The sequence below is a fragment of the Bos taurus genome, unplaced genomic scaffold, assembly GCF_002263795.3.
Source record: "Bos taurus isolate L1 Dominette 01449 registration number 42190680 breed Hereford unplaced genomic scaffold, ARS-UCD2.0 Leftover_ScbfJmS_1899, whole genome shotgun sequence".
Classification (NCBI taxonomy): Eukaryota; Metazoa; Chordata; class Mammalia; order Artiodactyla; family Bovidae; genus Bos; species Bos taurus.
In genome coordinates, this window is record NW_020190994.1 from 719,497 (window position 1) to 741,487 (window position 21,991).

General features: G+C 41.8%; 1 protein-coding gene across 7 annotated transcripts in view; it reads right to left on the reverse strand.

The window, feature by feature from the left end:
- LOC100299180 (ATP-binding cassette sub-family C member 4) overlaps positions 1-8,458 on the reverse strand; it is a 150,655-nt gene extending 142,197 nt beyond the window's left edge. For all 7 annotated transcript variants that reach the window (XR_009493709.1, XM_024989068.2, XM_024989067.2 and 4 more), the window contains exon 1: positions 7,945-8,458. Coding sequence is in view for 6 of the 7 variants with exons in the window: in XM_024989068.2 (XP_024844836.1) it covers positions 7,945-8,018 (74 nt within the window). In the remaining variant the exon portion in view is untranslated. The remainder of the gene's footprint in view (positions 1-7,944) is intronic.
- Positions 8,459-21,991: the final 13,533 nt, after the last annotated feature.

The following is a 21,991-nucleotide window of genomic DNA, read 5'->3' on the forward strand; positions in this document are numbered from 1 at the left end:
CAGGCATGGCCGACTCTAGATAGTTACCATCCTTAAGGGCTCTGGGGACAGGATCATACCAAACTTGGAGGGCCCTGACCATGTGCAAGTATGGATGGAAGGCGCCACCATAAGCCTAAATAAGAATCAATAAAATTCAAAGACTGTGTGTGTGCCCTTGAGGGATTTGTTCCTCGAGGACCCTGTAGCAAGGGCCACCTATATTGAGCCATCAACTGTCTCCAAGAAAACTACCAGGGGACACTGGGCTATATGTGGTTCACACCTAGATCAAGGTTACATTCAGATTTTAATTACACTCAAACAACCTATGAATCAAAGGGGGCCATTCATCTAGTCAGGAGAGGAGCTGGACTGGTAATAGCAGTTGTCACTCTTGTTAGGCTCCCTGGTGAGCCTAGCATGAGAAAGAATGTATAATAACCTAAGTATAAAGAAAAAGAAATTTAAAAAAGTCAGAGACTGACCTAGGTAAGTTGAGAATCCAGTTCTAACCTTAGAATGACAAACTCTTCACTAGACCCTCTGGCCCACATGACACTTGACCACTGCAAAGCTTTTGACCACCTGCTGTCTGATCAAGGGGGAATTTGTGCCCCAACCATTTCCTGTTGTTTTTATGTTAACACTAGTGGTCAGATAGAAAAGAGCACATCCCAATTGCCAGAGAAAACTGCCTGCAGACAAAGACAAATATCATACAGTATCACTTATACACAGAATCTTAAAAAGTAGTACAAATGAACTTATTTACCAAAGAGAAATAATAGAGTTACAGATGTAGAAAACGAACTTATGGTTACCAGGGAGGGAGGGATGAAGGGACAAATTGGGAGACTGGGATTGACATACATAAACTACTATATAAGTATCCAACTCTTTGCAACCCCATGAACTGCAGCCCACCAGGCTCCTCTGCCCATGGGGATTCTCCAGGTGAGAATACCTGAGTGGGTTGCCATGCCCTCCTCCAGTGGATCTTCCCAACCCAGGGATCCAACCCAGGTCTCCTTTACTGCAGGCAGATTCTTTACAGTCCAAGCCACCAGCGAAGCATATATAAAATAGATAACTAATAAGAACCTACTGTATAGCACAGGGAACTGTACTCAATACTCTGTAATAGCCTTTATCTTTTTTAAAGAAAAGAACCTTTTAAAAATAGTGGATATATGTCAATTGATTTACTTTGCTGTACTCCTGAAACTAACACAACATTGTAAATCAACTATACTCCAGTAAAACTTTTTCTTTAATAGAGAGAAGGTCACTTGGCCAAATACTCAAAACAAGAAGTGCCTGGCTGAACAAATTTGTGACAGGAACAAAAGAAGGTTCCCCAGATTCCCTGGGCTTCTAAGGCCATTCTTAGAACCCCTTACAGTTATTCTCCTTTTCTGGCCCTTCGGCCTATGATTTTTCAATTGTCTCATTAGTTTTATCTCTTAGAGAACTGAGAAAACCAAGTAGCATATGGTCTTTACCCAAGGCTATGAGCAACTTGGACTCTATCCTGGTGACAATCAGATTCATTTTGGTGGAATCAGGAGAAATCCGCTCCTGTAACCCAAAGTGAAAACAACACCCAGTTGTGGATGTGACTGGTGATGGCAATAAAGTTCGATGCTCTAAGAGCAATATTGCATAGGAACATGGAATGTTAGGTCCATGAATCAAGGTAAATTGGAATTGGTCAAACAGGCGATGCCAAGAGTCAACATCGATATTTTAGGAATCAGTGAACTAAAATGGGGTGAAATGGGCAAATTTAACTCAGATGACCATTATATCTACCACTGTGGGCAAGAATCCCTTAGAAGAAATGGAGTAGCCATCATAGTCAACAAAAGAGTCCAAAATGCAGTACTTGGGTGCAATCTCAAAAACGACAAAATGCTCTCTGTTCGTTTCCAAGGCAAACTATTCAATATCACGGTAATCCAAGTCTATGCCCCAACCAGTAATGCCAAAGAAGCTGAAGTTGAATGGTTCTATCAAGACCTACAAGACCTTCTAGAACTAACACCCCCAAAAAGATATCCTTTTCACCATAGGGACTGAAATGCAAAACTAGGAAGTCAAGAGATAACTGGAATAATGGGCAAATTTGACCTTGGAATACAAAATGAAGCAGGGCAAAGGCAAACAGAGTTTTGCCAAGAGAACGTACTGGTCATAGCAAACACCTTCTTCCAACAAAACAAGAAAAGACTACACATGAACATCATCAAATGGTCAATACTAAAATCAGATTGATTATATTCTTTGCAGCTGAAGATGGAGACACTCTGTACAGTCAGCAAAAACAAGACCGGGAGCTGACTGTTCAGATCATGAACTCCTTAGTGAAAAATTCAGTCTTAAATTGAAGAAAGTAAGGAAAGCCACTAGACCATTCAGATATGACCTAAATCAAATCCCTTATGATTATAGAGTGGAAGTGACAATAGATTCAAGGGATTATATCTGATAGACAGAGTGCCTGAAGGACTATGGACAGAGATTAGTGACATTGTACAGGAGGCAGTGATCAAGACCATCCCAAGAAAAAGAAATGCAAAAAGGCAAAATGGTTGTCTGAGGAGGCTTTACAAATAGCTGAGAAAAGAAGACAAGAGAAAGGCAAAGGAGAAAAGCAAAGATATACCCATCTGAATGCAGACTTCCGAAGAATATCAAGGAGAGATACGAAAGCCTTCCTAGTGATCAAAGCAAAGAAATAAGGAAAAAATTAAAATGGGAAAGACTAGAGATCTCTTCAAGAAAATTAGGGGAATCAAGGGAAAAATTTCATGCAAAGAAAGAAATGGTATGAATGTAACAGAAGCAGAAGATATTAAGAAGATATTAAGAAGAGGTGGCAAGAATACACAAAAGAACTATACAAAAAAGATCTTCATGACCCAGATAACAACAGTGGTGTGATCACTGGACAATAGCCAGACATCCTGGAATGAGAAGGCAAATAAGCCCTTGGGAAGCATCACTATGAACAGAGGTAGTCGAGGTGATGTAATTCTAGTTGAGGTATTTCAAATCCTAAAAGATGATGCTTTTAAATTGCTTCATTCAATAGGCCAGCAAATTTGGAAAACTCAGTAGTGGCCACAGGACTGGAAAAGTTCAGTTTTCATCAATCCCAAAGAAAGGCAATGCCAAAGAATGTTCAAAGTACGGCACAAATTGCATTCGTCTCACATGCTAGCAAAGCAATGCTCAAAATTATCCAATAGTACGTGAGCCATGAATTTCCAGATGTTAAAGCTGAATCTAAAAAAGGCAGAGGAACCAGAATCAAGTTGCCAACATCTGTTGGATCACAGAAAAAGCCAGAGAATTATAGAAAAATGTCTACAGCTGATTTATTGATTATTGCTAAGCATTTGACTATGTGGATCACAACAAACTGTGGAAAATTCCTCAAGAGACAGGAATACCAGACAACTTGACCTGCCTCCTGAGAAATCTGTATGCAGGTCAAGAAGCAACAGTTAAAAGTGGACATGGAAAAAGAGAGTGGTTCCAAATTGGGAGAGGAGTACGGCAAAGTTGCAGAGTTCCAAAAAAACATCTATTTCTGCTTTACTGACTATAGCAAAGCCTTTGACTGTGTGAATCACAATAAATTGTGGAAAATTCTGAAAGAGATGGGAATACCTGACCACCTGACCTGCCTCTTGAGAAACCTGTATGCAGTTCAGGAAGCAACAGTTAGAACTGGACATGGAACAACAGACTGGTTCCAAATAGGAAAAGGAGTACTTCAAGGCTGTATGTTGTCATCCTGCTTATTTAACTTATATGCAGAGTACATCATGAGAAAGCCTGGGCTGGATGAAGCACAAGCTAGAATCAAGATTTCCTGGAGAAATTTCAATAACCTCAGATATGCAGATGACACCACCCTTGTGGCAGAAAGTGAAGAAGAACTAAAGAGTATCTTGATGAAAGTGAAAGAGGAGAGTGAAAAAGTTGTCTTAAAGCTCAACATTCAAAAAACTAAGATCATGGAATCCGGTCCCATCACTTCATGACAAATAGATGGGGAAACAGTGGCTGACTTTATTTTTTTTGGCTCCAAAATCACTTCAGATGGTAATTGCTGCCATGAAGTCATGACCAACCTAGACAACATATTAAAAAGCAGAGACATTACTTTGTCAACAAAGGTCTGTCTAGTCAAGGCTATGGTTTTTCCAGTGGTCATGTATGGATGTGAGAGTTGGACTATAAAGAAAGCTGAGTGCCGAAGAATTGATGCTTTTGAAGTGTGGTATTGGAGAAGACTCTTGAGAGTCCCTTGGACTGCAAGGAGTTCCAACCAGTCCATCCTAAAGGAGATCAGTCCTGGATATTCATTGGAAGGACTGATGTGGAAGCTGAAACTCCAATATTTTGGTCACCTGATACAAAGAGCTGACTCATCTGAAAAGACCCTGATGTTGGGAAAGATTGAAGGCAGGAGGAGAAGGGGATGACAGAGGATGAGATGGTTAGATGGCATCACCAACTCAATGGACATGAGTTTGGGTAAACTCTGGGAGTTGGTGATGGACAGGGCAACCTGGTGTGCTGCGGTTCATGGGGTCGCAAAGAGTCAGACACGACTGAGTGACCGAACTGACTGACTGAACTGATGGCAGAAAGAAAAGAGCTAAAGAGCCTCTTGATGACGGTGAAAGAGGAGAGTGAAAAACGCTGGCACAAAACTTAACATTCAAAAGATGAAGATCATGCATCTGCTCCCATCACTTCATGGCAAGTAGATGGGGAAACATGGAAACAGTGACAGACTTTATTTTGGAGGCTCCAAAATGACTGCAGATGGTGACTGCAGCCATGAATTAAAAGATGTTTGATCCTTGGAAGAAAAGTTATGGCCATCTTAGACGGCATATTAAAAAGCAGAGATATTACTCTGCTGAAAAGGTCTGTCTAGTCAAAGCTATGGCTTTTCCAGTAGTCATGAATGGATGTGAAGTTTGGACTATAAAGAAAACTGAGCACCAAAGAACTGATGCTTTTGAACTGTGTATTGGAGAAGACTCTTGAGAGTCCCTTGGACTGCAAGGAGATCCTACCAGTCAATCCTAAAGAAAATCTTTCCTGAATATTCATTGGAAGGACTGATGCTGAGATTGAAACTCCAATTCTTTGGCCACCTGATGCAAAAAACTGACTCATTGGATAAGACCCTGATGCTGGGAAAGATTGAAGGTGGAAGGAGAAGGGGATGACAGAGGATGAGATGGTTGGATGGCTTCACCAACTTGATGGACATGAGTTTGAGCAAACTCCAGGAGTTCATGATGGACAAGGAAACCTGGTGTGCTGCAGTCCATGGGATTGCAAAGAGTCAGACACTGAGGGACTGAACTGAACTGAACCCAATATGTGACAATGCCTACGCTTAGCAGGTAGCAAGATCAGAAGATGAACCTTTGCCCCTTCAGAGTCCTTCAGTAATAAGGAGCAGGAAAAAGGAAAGGCTGATGCCCCAGAAATATATCCCTGCCCCTCCCTTGAATGGAAACCAACTGCTCTTATCTGAGTTTCAGGCTTAATCATGAAAGGAAAGAAAAAAATAAGAACTGATTAGAACTAGGTAGGACCCAAATGGCAGAAGACCTAACATCTAGTAGACACAGAGCCTCATTATGCATCCACTGTAATATATAAGCATGATAAATGACCACACCCATCAGGACCACTACAGTTGACAATGACTATGACAACAAAGCAAAGAGCTCATACAAGGACTGAAAGGAGTGCTACCTTAATTTCAGGTCCAAATCATACCGCATTATTGGGTAAGCCATGAATATTCCTCCCTCTTTTAACCTGATTACCTTCCTTTTACTTCCACCCTCCTATATACCCAGTTGGGCTGAGAGGTTGACTTGCAAACTAAGTCTCCATTTCTCATTCTTTGGTCACTGAGCAAAGCTTGTGCTCTACCAGTCTCACCATCAGTTTACATATTGGTTGGGGGAATCTGAGTGGAAAAAGAACCTCCCCATCATCATAAGGGGTCTCAGTCTGGGCCAGGACCTTGGAAAAAGTCCAGGCAACCAATTCCATGAAAAGCACAGCAGTTACATACACAAGAAACACAGACCCCAGAACCAGACTTCCTGGTTTGAGATCCCACTCCACCGCTTACTAGCTGTGTGACGGTAAGCAACTTACTCAACCTCTATGCTTCAGTGTCTTCAAGCATGAAATAAGAGGTAATAGCTCGCCTTACTCCCCAGCAGGAAAACTGGAAATGGGTGCCAATGAAAATGGAAGTCTTCACCTTCCATTTCTATGCACATACATTTTCAAAATCAACAAACAGAATGTGCTTTGAGAGTTTCTTGCCATACTTGACGTTAAGGAGACATTTGTCTACTTTGCTATTATTTATGGTAACCACACACAAATTCCTTCTTCTAGGCCCCTCTTTCCTAAGGGGTGATCAAATAGCCAAGGGATGTAGCTACATGCACTGAATACACCACCATCAAAACAAGCATAGAAGCTGCCATCCCCTTGGGGATCCCCTAGGCTGTCCAATAAAAGAAGTATCAGAATTTGTGGAAAAGATAAATGGGTTATCTTTAAGACCTAATAACCACCCAAGTGTGATTAAAATCCAAAGGTTCAGGCCTATATATCTGTAGTCCTAGCTATTAGATGAAGACTTCAATTAAGAGCTTTAGCTCTCTGCAGTGCTTTTCATCTCTGTGTTTCCTCCCAGCTCATGGACCTGTCAGTGGCTTCAGGACCAAAGGACTCCTGGGCAGGACCACCTCCATCAAGACCATGCGCTGCTTCTCTGAAGGACAGAGATCTGGATAAGACCTCACAGGTTTCAGGGACCCCATCCCCCGGGTTTGGTTCTCAAATGTAAAAGTGGAGATATTCACAATAGGGCAAGGGGCTGTGGTCAAATACACACTCTACACCTGGCCGTGTGTCCCAGGCAAAAGCAACACATGTTCTAGAATAGTGTGCCTATTCATTTCATAAAAAACAATAGTGTTTTGTACAAACATGAAATTGGCCAAAACTAAGTACCAGGACATACAGGACCACACAAGGAGTGAAGGAGGGACAGAAAGAAAGACATTGGGTAGACAGGGGGAGAGAGGGAGCCCAGAGCTGTTGGAACTCAGATGTTCACCTAAGGAACGTGGGAAAAGGTGGGGGCATTATTGGAAGATGGCAAAGATGCAGGGCACTAAATAGATAAAGAAAATTGTTCACAAGCTGTTTGCTTGGGGGAGCCAGGGGGGAGTTGCAGCTTATTTCAGAACTGACAGTGAATTCCTGAATGGTTCTGAGGCCACTGGATAAGGTGGAGAGTAGGGAGGCCAGTCAGAGAAGGCAATGGCACCCCACTCCAGTACTTTTGCCTAGAAAATCCCATGGATGGAGGAGCCTAGTAGGCTGCAGTCCATGGGGTCGCTAGAGTTGGACATGACTGAGCGACTTCACTTTCCCTTTCCACTTTCATGCATTGGAGAAGGAAATGGCAACCCACTTCAGTGTTCTTGCCTGGAGAATCCCAGGGATGGGGAGGCCTGGTGGGCTGTCGTCTATGGGGTCACACAGAGTCGGACACGACTGAAGTGACTTAACAGCAGCAGCAGGGAGCCCAGTCCCTTCTCCCGCTGGGCAGTGACTCCCCCTGAGCAACCTCCTTGCCTGCTACTCCTGCTGCATCAGCTCTCAGTCTCCGGGGCTGGCTGGGCGGAGAGCAGCAAGGCAGGGAGACTCAGTTCCCCTGACACCAGGTTCCTTGGTACCCCTCCCAACCCCACCCCTCCCAACCTCCCAACCCCACCGGCCCCAGGCACCCAGGCACGCTCCCTCGCCTTGTCCCTTGGTCCCCAACAGAAGCTGACAGTGTCAGGCTTGCCCCGCAGTGGAATGTCACAGCTCAGACAGGGCGCTCACCAGACAAACAGGCGCGAGCAGAAGTTGGCCTTCTGCACCGGGCTGGTCTTCACCTCCGCGGACACGGGCAACATCTTGCCGGCCAAGGTGGACACAGATCAGGGTTTCCCTGCTCAGGCGGCGGTGGGGCTCTTGCTGCTCCTGGAGGCGCCCGCAGGGATGCTGGAGACTGGCCGCCCCACAGGTCCACTGGGCCGGAGCCTGAGAATACCTGCTTCTGAGAGTGGACCGCCCTTTATGCACCAGGTCCACCTCCCAAGACTGAGCAGCCTCCAGGTCCACCTCTGAGGCACCCGCTCTGTGCAGGTGCTGCCACAGGCATAGGATAGAAACAGGGCACCACGTGTGGGACTGTAGGACCAAGAGACAGCCAGGTAGACGCTTCCAGAAGCCTCATGTAGGTGGGAGGCAAAGTTATCAACTCTTTGATAAAGGCAGCAGGGTGACTGCGGGGCACAACCAGCCCAGCTCCCAGGAATGCACCTGGCTGCAAACTCTGCGGAAGTTCCTGCTGGGAGCCCAGGCATTCACCCAGAAGGTGGAGACAGGAGGCTCAGGCCCCGCCCATCTCTGCTGCTCAGAGGCTCCCCATGGGCTGCAGAGGAAACTTGGAGAAAGCTAGCAGAAGGAGATAGCAGCCTCCTCTCTGGGCCCTCTGCCCTCATCAAAACCAAACAAGGGCACTGTGGGAAGTTTTCCAACTGTAATGAAGCAGAACCCAGTGGGGCCTTCCTGGGATAGATCCTACCCCCACCCCATGCCCTCTGCCTGTCTCTTGTTTGTAGAAAATCTTCAGTCTCCCAGGCCTCATCTGAATCACAAAAGGCTGGCTCAAGAATTAATGACTGGAAAAATGTGAACACGTGATAAAAAAACAAACAAACAAACAAAAAACCTTTGTCAGTAGATTAGCCATACTGCAGTCACAGAATCTTTAGTTTCTCCCAGAAAGCTACATATAATATGTTTGGTGCATATTCCCGAGTTGTTTTGCAGATGCTAAAAAGTCCACCAGGTTGAAGAAGTTAACTGCATGATGACCATGATAAACTGGAACCTAAGGATTTATGATGATAACCCCGGTTGCATTACCGTGTTCCTCAACATCAAGCAGAGAATAGTGCATAAGCTAAATCAAGTACTCTCCACTCTCTCCCCTAGTCTGCCTTTAAAAATCCTCCCCTGAAATCCACTGGGGAGTTCCAGCCTTCTGAGCACGAGCATCCTTACTCCTTGCTTGGCCCTTGCAATAAACCTTTCTCTGCTCAAAACGCCAACATTTCAGTTCATATCACCTCAGTGATACAAACCAGGCACCAAACATTTGATGATGGCCAACAAGAGGGTTTAGCACAGATTATGTTTGTAGAGCTATAAGACTTAAACAAATGTAACAGAAGAATAGAAGACTTCAAATGATTTTGAAATATGAATTCATTGGAGATCGCCACAATATGTGAGGTGTCTTGCAGCTCACAGGTTACATTGTGGGGGGGGGACCTCTGTGAGATTTTTGCTGCCCTCTTTGAAGAGGAATTTGGGACAGAGAGATTGCCTTATGATTTTTTTCATCCTGAGCTCAGGGCCTGCCTAGTGGAGTAATAGTGGCAATATGTTATAGAATACAGGTTATGTGCATTTGTGGGAAACTTAATTCACTTTTAACTCCCACAGTGCCCTATTCAAGAAGGTATTATCTCTGTTTTACAGACGAGAAAGATGAGGCTCAAGGACAGCATTCTCCAAGATCTTTGAATCAGTAAATGATGAATTTTGATTTGGATTCAAGTCCAAGTCCAGCATGACTGTCTCACTGTTGGATGGTCAGTGTGTGAAAAGTGTCTGGAATATGCTATCTGAATGAATCAATGCTGTAGGACTGAGAATAAAATCTTGGGCTCCCCCTCATAAATGATAAGTTATTTGTGTGGCCATCTTGCCAGCTCAGCAGCTTCTCTTCCCTTTCATTCTAAATGAAGAAAGATCAAAGTTTGTGGTGCTTATAATAAGATCGTCTCATTATTCTTTGATAATTTCCCATGAACCTTGGCTAAAATAGTGTTATTAATAATGACTTTTAGCTTCAGTTATGCAAGATGAATATGTCTTGCAGAACTAGTGTATAGTAATTTGGTTACTGTTGACCGTACAGTACTGTGTCCTTTTCATTTGCTGAGAGAGTAGAGTTTGGGAGTTCTCAACATACAAGAGAGAAAAAATTAAATGATTAAGATGTGAAGTGATAGATATATTGATTGGCTTGGTATGATGAGCATTTCACAATGTATACATATGTCAAGTCATCAAGTTGTACATCTAAATATATACAATTTTTGATCATCAATTAGACCTCAATAAAGCTGAAGGAGAAATTAATTTTAAAGAAACCCTTAATATATTCAAATATTTTTTATAACTCAAACATATAAGAGTGGTAAACTGTTGATAATTTTCTATTCATGGGCATGCTGGTGGTTTATTATACTATTTTTGTGATATTTCATGCATGTTTGAAGTTTTCTATGGAAAAAAAGGAAGACAAAGCTGAAAACTGTCAATGTCCAATTACCCATCTTTCTGGTGTTAACTCTTTCTCAGATAATGCCATCAAACAACCTAAATAATCACTCCTCACTTGATTTCCAGTTCTCTTTGAAATTCTCTACATTTCTCCATCCCTATAAATGTTCAGCTACTAGTTCTACTTCAAAGATGAATAAATTGCTTGCTGAAGTTGGAAGTCTAGTGACTTCTCTTGTCACACTTCCCCAGACTGTTCTCTCTGGTCCCCACAACTGTCTCAAGACCATAATTAGTGTCTCCAAACTGTCAAATCCACTCAGTCCCTACAGCTTCTGCTGTATTTTTTTTTAATTAAGATTTTTTGAAACTTCTTAGCATTCTTTTCTGAATATACACTACTATGATATTTAGAAGAAATGTTCAAATCCAGTGTTACACTGTTCAGAGGGCTGGCTCTGGAGCCAAGGGACCAGAGCTCTAGATGCCTCAGTCATCCTGCTTCCAACAGGGTTACTGTCAGCCTCAGAATTTGTGAGAGTATTTTGTAAAAACTAAAACAAATACAAATAAAACTCTGTTTGTTTTGAAATGACTATACTACTAAGTGCCATCAACAGATTCAATGCAATTCCTATCAAATTACCAATGGTGCTTTTCACAGAACTAGAACAAAAAAAATCACAATTCATATGGAGACATAAGAGACCCTGAATATCCAAAACAGTCTTCAGAAAGAAGAATGGAGCTGGAGGAATCAACCTTCCTGACTTCAGACTAAACTACAAAGCTACAGTAATCAAGACAGTATGGTTCTGGCACAAAAACAAAAATATAGAACAATGGAACAAGATAGAGAACCCAGAGATGAACCCACCCACCTATGGGTACCTAATTTTTGACAAAGGAAGCAAGAATATACAATGGGGCAAAGACAGCTACTTCAATAAGTGGTGCTGGAAAAACTGGACAGCTACATGCAAAAGAATGAAATTAGAACACTACTTTAAACCATACACAAAGATAAACTCAAAGTGGATTAAAGACCTAAATGTAAGACCAGAAACTATTAAACTCTTAGAGGAAAACATAGGCACAGCATTTGATGACATAAATCAAAGCAATATCTCCTACGCACCTCCTAGAATAATGGAAATAATAATAAAAGTAAACAAGTGCAGCCTAATTAAACTTAAAAGCTTTTGCACAGCAAAGGAAACTACAAAGTGAAAAGACAACCCTCAGAATGGGAGAAAATAATAGCAAAGGAAACAACTGATAAAGAATTCATTTCTAAAATATACAAGCAGCTCATACAACTCAATACCAGAAAAGCAAACAACCTAATCAAAAAGTGGGAAAGGGACCTGAAGAGACATTTCTCCAAAGACGACATACAGATGGGTAACAGGCACACAAAGATGCTCAACATCACTCATTATTGGACAAATGCAAGTCAAAACTACAAGAAGTTACCACCTCACACCAGTCAGACTGGCCATCATCAAAAAGTCTACAAACAATGGATGCTGGAGAGGGTATGGAGAGAGGGGAACATTCTTGTAATATAAACTGATACAGTCACTATGGAAGACAGTATGGAGACTCCTTAAAAAGCTAGGCATAAAACCACCATATGACCCAGCAATCCCACTCCTAGGCATATACCCGGAGGAAATAAAAACTGAAAAAGACACACGTACCCAAATGTTCATTGCAGCACTGTTTACAATAGCGAGAACATGCAGGCAACCTGGATGTCCATCGACATATAAATGGATAGAGAAGCTGTGGCACATATATATACAATGGACTAATGCTGCTGCTGCTAAGGTGCTTCAGTCGTGTCCAACTCTGTGCTACCCCAGAGACGACAGCCCACCAGGCTCCCCCATCCCTGGGATTCTCCAGGCAAGAACACTGGAGTGGGTTGCCATTTCCTTCTCCAATACTCAGCCATGAAAAGGAACAGATTTGAATCTGTTCTAATGATGTGGACAAAACTAGAGCCTATTATACAGAGTGAAGTAAGTCAGAAAGAGGAATATAAAAATTGTATACTGACACATATATATGGAATCTGAAGAAATGACACTGATGAATTTATTTTCAGTGCAGCAATGGAGAAACACACTTAGAGAACAGATCTATGGATAGAATTGGAGGAGAGGAGGGAGAAGGGGAGATGTATGGAGAAAGTAACATAGAAATTCACAATACCATATGTAAAATAGATAGCCAATAAAAATTTGCTGTATGACTCAGGGACCTCAAACAGGGACTCTGCGAAAGGCTGAAGGGTGAGGTGGGGAGGAAGATGGGAGGGAGATCCAGGAGGGAGGGGACATAGGTATACCTATGGCTAATTCTTGTTGATGTATGACAGAAAACTACAAAATTCTATAAAGCAATTACCTTTCAATTAAAAAATGACAAAAACTTTTTGTTTTGAATAGGTGTTCAGTGAATGCCTTTCAGGTGCAGGACCACTAGGCCAGATACAGAGCTTACAAACATGGGGGAGATGTCATAAGACCTCTATCTGCACTTGTTTACTGATCTGAAATTGTTCAATACTACAACTAAAAGAACAATAACAAGTGATGGAAAGGATGTACAGAAACTGGAATTCTCATATATTGCTGGTGGGAATGTAAAATGGTACAACCACAAAGTTACCACATAACCCAGAAATTCTGCTCATAGTTATCTATCCAAGATAAATGAAAACATGGCCACATGAAAACTTAGTTACTAATGGTATAACACCATTATTCATGAAAAGATAATAATTAGGGGTGTTAGGGGTGGGAGGAAGCAAGTGTACACCACCTAATGAATGGATAAATAAAATCTGGTATTACATGCAATAGGATATTATTTATAAAGATAGATACATGTATATATGCCACAACATGGATGAACATTGAATATATTATGTTGAGTTAATGAAGCCAGCCATTGACAAAACAACATCTAAGGAGAAATTCAATCTTGTTGGACTTGATGATTCATTTCCAAATAAACCTCATGGATCATGGGGGAAATCTGTATCTGTGAAAACTATAAATTATTATATGGTCTACAGCAGGAGTCCCCAATCCCTGATCTATGGCTTGTTAGGAACCAGGCCACAGAGCAAGAGGTGAGTAATGGGCGAGGAAGAGAAGCTTGATGGGTATTTAGAGCCACTTCTCATCACTCACATTGCCATCAGATCTCCACCTCCTGTGAGATTAGCAGCAGCATTAGATTCTCATAGAAGCATGAACCCTACTGTGAACTGCTCATGTGAGGGATCTAGGTTGAGCACTCCTTATGAGAATCTAATACCTTATGATCTGAGGTGGAGCTGAAGTGATGATGCTAGCACTGGGGAGCACCTGCAAGTATGATTATCATTAGCAGAGAGGTTGACAGCAGAGGGTCCATAATAAGCCAATTGCTTGCAGACTCATATCAAGACCCTTTCAATGAGTGGCAAGTGACAAGCTGCATCTGTTGGCAGGCTGTACAGTAGCACATGAGTTGGTTCTTCAATTGCACAGCTGCATCTTGTGACAGGCTTTAAGGCAGAATCCAGCACTAATTTTAGTGTGCACAAAGCCTGCTCATTACTTCCATTAGTGCCTCTTCCCTGCACTGCATACTGTCACAGTTTTGGTAAGCCCACAAGCTAACTTTAGCAAAAATGAGTAAAAAATGGATCTTCTTTGATAAGAGGGAGAGACCCAATGATGAGACAGCAAAACAGTCTAAGACTGCCAACAAAAGAAAACTTCAATTAAGATAAAATATCAAGAGTTCTACTTCAATTACAGGTTAAGTGCAACACATATATTTGCAACCAGTTAGGCAATGAAGCCACAAAACCGTCACAACTGATGTCACATGGAAAACAAGCACCCTGCATTGAAAGACAAGCCTTTGGAGTTTTTCAAAAGGAAATATGTGAACACGAAGAACAGAAGCAATTAGTGATGGCCACAAATTCACCAAATGTGTCTGCACTGAGAGCATCATTCTTAGTGGTGAACATTATTGCTAAAGTTAAAAAGTCCTTCACTCTTACTGAAGAGTCAATCCTGCCTGCTGCTGAGGACAGCTGTCATGAACTTTTAGGAGAGGCTGCAGTTCAAAAGGTGGCATCTTTCCCTCTTTTGGCTAGATGAATTAATCTAGACCATAGCTAGATGAATTGGTGAAAAAGCAGAGGATACTGAGACACAATTGTAGGAAAGAATGAGTCACCGTGGTATGCAATCCAACTTAACAAGGCTACTGATGTTGACAAAAAGGCAACAATGCTTGTTTCTATGAGCTATATTTTCAGGAGGATGTGCATGAGGGTATGTTGTGTGCACTTTTGTTGCCAATCAATACCACAGCTACAGAACTATTTAAGTCTTTGAAATTACATATCAGGAAAACTGAATTGGTCATTTTGTGTTGGTCTGTGCACACAGTGGTTGCCATGACTGGATGGTTTTATCATTTCACTACTTGGGTCAAAGAGATCACTTTTAAATGTGAGTCGATATATACTGTTATCCATAGAGAAATGCTGGCTAGCTGAAAAGTGTCACCTGAACTTAACAATGTTTGCAGGATGTGACTAAATGATCAACTACATCACAGTGCATGCCCTTAGCTCACGTCTGTTCATGCAGTTCTGTGAGGAGATGGATGCAAAGCACACACATTTCTTATGCACAAAAAAGTGAGAAGACTTTCTAAAGGTAGATCACTAGCCAGAGTTTTTGAGGTACAAGAGATGCTCCAGAGATTTCTGGCAGCACCTTTCAATGACACAGAAGTGATTGCAAACCTTGCTTGCCTGTTTGACATACTCAACCTTCTCAATGAACTCAATCTGTCTATCACTTTGGGGGAGAAGGACAACTCTGTTTAAGTCAGCAGATAAAGTGGCTGCATTCAATGCCAAACTGGAATTATGGAGGTAACAAGTGAACACGGGGGTTTTGACATTTTTCAAATATTAACGAGATTTTGAAAGAGACTGATCCAGGGCCTTCTTCATCCTGGCTGGTGTGTGATCACCTATTTCAGCTTTCGAAAGAGTTTGAGCATTACTTCCCCACCACAAAACACTCTTGAACTGGGAAGGAATAGATCTGTGATCCATTTGCAAATAAGCCAGGTGAATCGACTTTATCTGCTGTAAGAGAGGATCACCTTCTTGAGATTGTAAATGATGATAATCTAAAAAGTATGTTTGAAACAATTTCAAATATCTGTATGTTCTAGATTAAAGACAGAATATCCTGAGATTGCCGCAAAGCACTGAAAAGTCTGCTTCCATATTCAACAAGCTATCTTTGGGAATCAGGCTTTTCTGCACTGACAGCAACCAAAATCTGATTGCAGAGTAGATTGGACATAAACAGTACACTTCAGATGTCAGTCTCTCCCATCACCCCAAAATGAGACTATCTATTTGCAGAAAAACAAGCTCAGGGTTCCCACTGATTCTGCAGTATGGTGAGCTGTATAATTATTTCATTATATAGTCACAACATAATAATAAAATAAGTAAGTACACAGTAAATGTAACGAGCTTGAATCATCTCAAAACCATCCCACCCTCCCTGGTCCATGGAAAAACTGTCTTTCATGAAACTCGTCCCTAGAGCCAAAAAGGTTGGAGACCACTGGTCTATAGCATATCTGACATATGGTCAAAGCTGTGTTAAATCTGCAGCAGGTTTAACAACAGAACTCAAATGGCTCGGGTGGGACAAGGCTGGTCCTCAAGCATTTTTCTATCAAGACATACATGATAAATGGGATTCACAATTTAAACATAATCCTGTGGGTGTCCATAGTTCTGAATATGGTGACAATCTGTCTATCACTCCTCCTTCTAGTAATATATCTACCTCTGTAAACTCAGAGCTGGGCACCCAACTGAAATCTAGCCAATCATAAAATGTCATGTCAATATGCAAAGGGATTGGCCCACAGATAACCTCATGGCTAACCAGACCAATTGGATTTCTTCCTTGAGAATGTTGAGCGGGGGGGGGGGGGGGGGGGGGGGGGGGGGGCGCGGGGGTGGTAATTTCTGTTTTCTTTTTTGCTGGAGCTAGAAAGAGAAAACTTCTCTTTCCTTTCTGATGAGGGAGTTTTAAGGACATGACACGAGTGGTAACCATGTGCCCCATTTATTTACATGCAGAGCCTGAAAGAGTGAAGCAGGTACTCAGGGAAAGCCATACAGTCAACAACTATTTATTGAACACCTACTATTCCAGGAACTAGGGATACATAAGTGAACAGGACGATTGGTACAAAGCAGAGTCTCAGTGACATCAAGTCTCTAGGGCTCCTGAGGCTAACAGGATCCATCCTTGGATGGTGTGACCTGCTGGAGCAGAAGCTGTTACTTTCTAGCTCATGTTATCTAACTCTTCTCAAGGACTAAGGAGCTCACTGCTTATCTGCAACTATCTACTTAGGGCCTCTTTCTAGCTATGGAACCACACTGGGGCCATATGCAAAGCAAGTAAAAAACCCTGGATTCAGCCCTAAACCAGTGATGGATGGGGAGTGGGTAGATAAATGCCCCAGTGCCCTTGCCTGTCAGCTGAAATAATTCTGTCTCCCAGGGTGACTCTGAGGGAAGGAACCCAGTTACAAAAGCAGTAACTTTCTTGATAACACACAATTTTATTGGTTTCCTTCCCTTTTTTGTCTCACTTATCCACTCCATACATGTGTTTTCCTAGGATCACATCTAAAATAAACCACTTTCATGCAAATGTTTGCCTCATGGTCTGCTACTGGGGGAACCCAAACTATGACACCTATGAGGAACATCCTTCCAATTATGAAAATTAAATTCACTCTCTTGAACCCATGAAAATCCTTATTAATATTATAAGCCCTGGGTTGTCAAATACAGTAACACTATTCACATAATGATTTTGAGGACTTTAAATGCATCTGGTCCAAATTGAGGTGTGCTTTAACTGTACAATTGGAGAAGGAAATGGCACCCCACTCCAGTACTCTTGCCTGGAAAATTCCATGGGTGGATGAGCCTGGTAGGCTGCAGTCCATGGGGTCGCTAAGAGTCAGACACGACTGAGCGAATTCACTTTCACTTTTCACTTTCATGCATTGGAGAAGGAAACGGCAACCCACTCCAGTGTTCTTGCCTGGAGAATCCCAGGGACGGGGGAGCCTGGTGGGCTGCCGTCTATGGGGTCGCACAGAGTCGGACACGACTGAAGTGACTTAGCAGTTAACTGTACAATACACTACAGATTTCAAAGATAGCATAAAACTCTTTTTCGTCTCAATGATTTTTTCCTGTTTATTACATGCTGATATATTTTTGACACATAGTTTCAAAAAGGTCTTACTAATATTATTTTCACTTGTCCCTTTTATCTTTTTCACATGGTTATTTCAAATTTTAATTTATAGATGTGGCTCACTATGTATTTCTGTGGACAGCACTGCTGTAACCAATGGACAGAATTTAACACCACAAATTTCTCTCCCACTTAAGAAAGAAAGTAAATAAGGACCATGTTAGTATTCAAATCTTGAATGTGATCTAATTCATGGAAAGAAGTCACACTCACATTTCAGAACTTTGTTATTAGTAATGAGTTACCTGTGTTACTTCCCACTGGCCCTCAGTCATATCTGCATCATTATACTATCATATAGAGCCCTGATGTAAAAACTGAAGCAAAACTGCTCAATGTGGGCCAATGACTTCCCTGGAGGCTCAATGGTAAAGAATCTACTTGCCAAGCAAGAGACTCAGGTTTGATCCCTGGGTCAGGAAAATCTCCTGGAGAAGGAAACAGCAACTCACTCCATCATTCTTGCCTGGGAAAACCCATGGGTCAAGAGACCTGGCAGGCTACAGTCCATGGGATCACGACTGAGTGACTAAACCACATTAAGATATCATAATAATAATGGGATCTTCAGTTATTTTGAATTAAGCCTTTTGGAAAACTAGTTCATTATTTAGATAAGTGTCTAGAAACTGCTAAGAGTTGACAAAGGTGTCCTCAGAAAAGAATATACCTAAAAAGATGAAATCCCTGTTTTCAATAGACTCACAATCTAGAAAAAGAGTAAGTAAAAAGAAAATTAGAGCAAAGTAATACAAATAATAAGATAATCAGTTAAGTTCAGTAGCTCAGTCATGTCCAACTCTTTTAGACCCCATGAATCACAGCACGCCAGGCCTCCCTGTCCATCACCAACTCCCGGAGTCTATCCAAACCCATGTCCATCAAGTCAGTGATGCCATCCAGCCATATCATCCTCTGTCATCCCCTTCTCATCCCGCCCCCAATCCTTCCCAGCATTAGTGTCTTTTCTAATGAGTCAACTCTTCACGGGAGGTGGCCAAAGTATTGGAGTATCAGCTTCAACATCAGTCTTTCCAATGAACACCTAGGACTGATCTCCTTAGGATGGACTGGTTGGATCTTCTTGCAGTCCAAGGGACTCTCAAGTGTCTTCCCCAATACAAAAGTTCAAAAGCATAAATTCTTCAGTGCTCAGCTTTCTTTACCATCCAACTCTCACATCCACACATGACCACTGGAAAAACCATAGCCTTGACTAGATGGACCTTTGTTGGCAGTGTAATGTCTGTGCTTTATAATATGCTGTGTAGGTTGGTCATAACTTTCCTTCCAAGGAGTAAGCGTCTTTTAATTTCATGGCTGCAATCACCATCTGCAATAAGATAATATAAACATACAAATATATTCAATCTCATCTATTAAATTAGCAACACTTTTAAAAAAACAGAATCAGTTCAGTTCAGTTGCTCAGCCGTGTCCAACTTTTTGTGACACCATGGACTGCACCACGCCAAGCCTCCCTGTCCCTTGCCAACTCCCAGAGTTTACCCAAACTCATGTCCACTGAGTTGGTGATGCCACCCAACCATCTCATTCTCAGTCGTCCCCTTCTCCTCCCACCTTCAATCTTTCCCAGGATCAGGGTATTTTCAAATCAGTCAGTTCTTCACATCAGGTGGCCAAAGTATTGGAGTTGCAGCTTCAACATCAATCCTTCCAATGAACACTCAGGACTGATCTCCTTTAGGATGGACTGGTTGGATCTCCTTGAGGTACAAGGGAATTTCAAGAGTCTTTTCAAATATCACAGTCCAAAAGCATTATTTCTTCAGTGCTCAGCCTTCTTTATAGTCCAACTCTCACATCCATACATGACTACTGGAAAAACCATAGCCTTTAGTAGATGGACATTTGTTGGCAAGGTAATGTCTCTGGTTTTTAATATACTGTCTAGGTTGGTCATAACTTTCCTTCCAAGGAATAAGTGTCTTTTAATTTCAAGGCTGTAGTCACCATCTGAAGTGATTTTGGAACCCCCCAAAATAAAGTCAGCCACTGTTTCCAGTTTCCCCATCTATTTGCCATGAAATGATGGGACTGGATGCCATGATCTTAGTTTTCTGAATGTCGAGCTTTAAGCCAACTTTTTCCCTCTCCTCTTTCACTTTCATCAAGAGGCTCTTTAGTTTTTCTTCACTTTCTAGCATAAGGTCATCTGCATATCTGACGTTACTGTTATTTCTCCCGGCAACCTTGATTCCAGCTTGTGCTCTATCCAGCCCATCTCATGCTAATTAAAAGTGTGATAGGCATTGTAATATACTATTGGTAAACTATAAATTAGAATAGCCTTTTCAGATAATAATTTGACAATATTTATTAAAAGCCTTAAATTGTTCACCTTCTTTTACCCAATAGGATTTTTACCTACAAGAAGATGAAGGCAAAAAAGTCACTTACAGAAAACTATTCATGCACAACTTCATTTATATACAAATGTTTCTCAGAGCAATGATTATTATTAAATTATAATAGAATTTAGAAACACCCTAAATTCCAAGTTTAGCACCAGCAACATGATTAAATAAATTATGAATTATTTTTAACCAAGTGCTTTTAAACACCTATTACACATCACGTACCCTTCAAAGTACTAAGAATCAATGGCTTACAAAACATGTAAGGTTTATCTTCTCACAGTGTTTACATTGAATTAGTAGGAGATAGACAGTAAACAAGTTAATGTATGAACAAGATAACATCAGAAGTGCTGACTCACTGGAAAAGACCCTGATGCTGGGTAAGATTGAGGGCAGGGGGAGAAGGGGACGACAGAGGATGAGATGGTTGGATGGCATCATGGACTCAATGGACATGAGTTTGGGTAAACTCCGAAAGTTGGTGATGGACAGGGAGGCCTGGTGTGCTGCGATTGATGGGGTCACAAAGAGTCAGACATGACTGAGTGACTAAACTGAACTGATGAAGAACAAGAAGTGAGAGTAGCTGGAGATGGCTGACAAGCCCTGATTTTAATTACGTAGTCAAGAAGCCTACTCAGATGAGAAACAGCCAAAACATGAAAACCAAGGAGTCAGTCTTCTATAAACCTGGGAGCAAAAAGAAAAAATTAAAAAAACCAAAAATGTAAAAAAATGAAAAACAGTCCTTGGTATTGGATAAGATAACTTAGGTGAGTATAGATTGAAAAAAAGGAAAGGGAGACTTCCTTTTGCATCTGTCAGAGGAGGCAAACTGCCACTCCCAAGATTGGGGAGGCCCACAGTTGAACAGAGGAAGTTGAGGCTTCTCAGGGTGAAACCACCATGGGAGCCTGCGCTTGGGGAGGAAACCAGAGCCATAACTGAAAAACTGCTGGAGGCTCAGTGTAAACAATCTGAGAGTAAAAAACCCCAGGGGGACCTGGTAATGAAGGGACTCATAATACTGTGAACCTTGCCTCCAGGAGTATCACAGGGATCCTACAGGAAATACCAGGGAAAGTCTCCTTAGCCTTCCTGCTGGGAGTAGGGGGATGAGGAGGAGCCAATTTGAAATAATCAGAACACTCAGTCTTCTGAAGAAGGCCTTTCCCAGGGGAAAACTAGTACTAGAGTCTAATCCTCTAGAGTATTAACTGAGCCAACTGACCTGGGGAAGGGAATACCCAGCTCCAGCTGGCTTGAGCTATTCTGTCCCATATAAGGGAAGGAGTGGGGGAGAGAAAAATGAGAAACACTTGTGAGGTTCACAGTCCAGAGGAAGAGGCTCACTGAGGGGCTGAGACCTAATTATGTGATATGCCTGCCCTCACACCTCACCTCCTCATTACTAAAATCCACTTATAGCAGTGCCTTTAATCCAGGACATCATTTCTACGTTTCAAGAAAAACTTACAAGGCACAGCAAAATGCAAAAGAAAAAAAAAAATTTTTTTTGAAGAGACAAAGCATCATCGGAAACAGGAATAGCAGGGATGTTGGAAACATCAGACCAGAAGTAAGCCAGAAAGAAAAACACCAATACAGCATACTAATGTATAAATATGGAATTTAGAAAGATGGTAACGATAACCCTAAAAGTGAGACAGCAAAAGAGACTCAGATGTATAGAACAGTCTTTTGGACTCAGTGGGAGAAGGCGAGGGTGGGATGATTTGAGAGAAT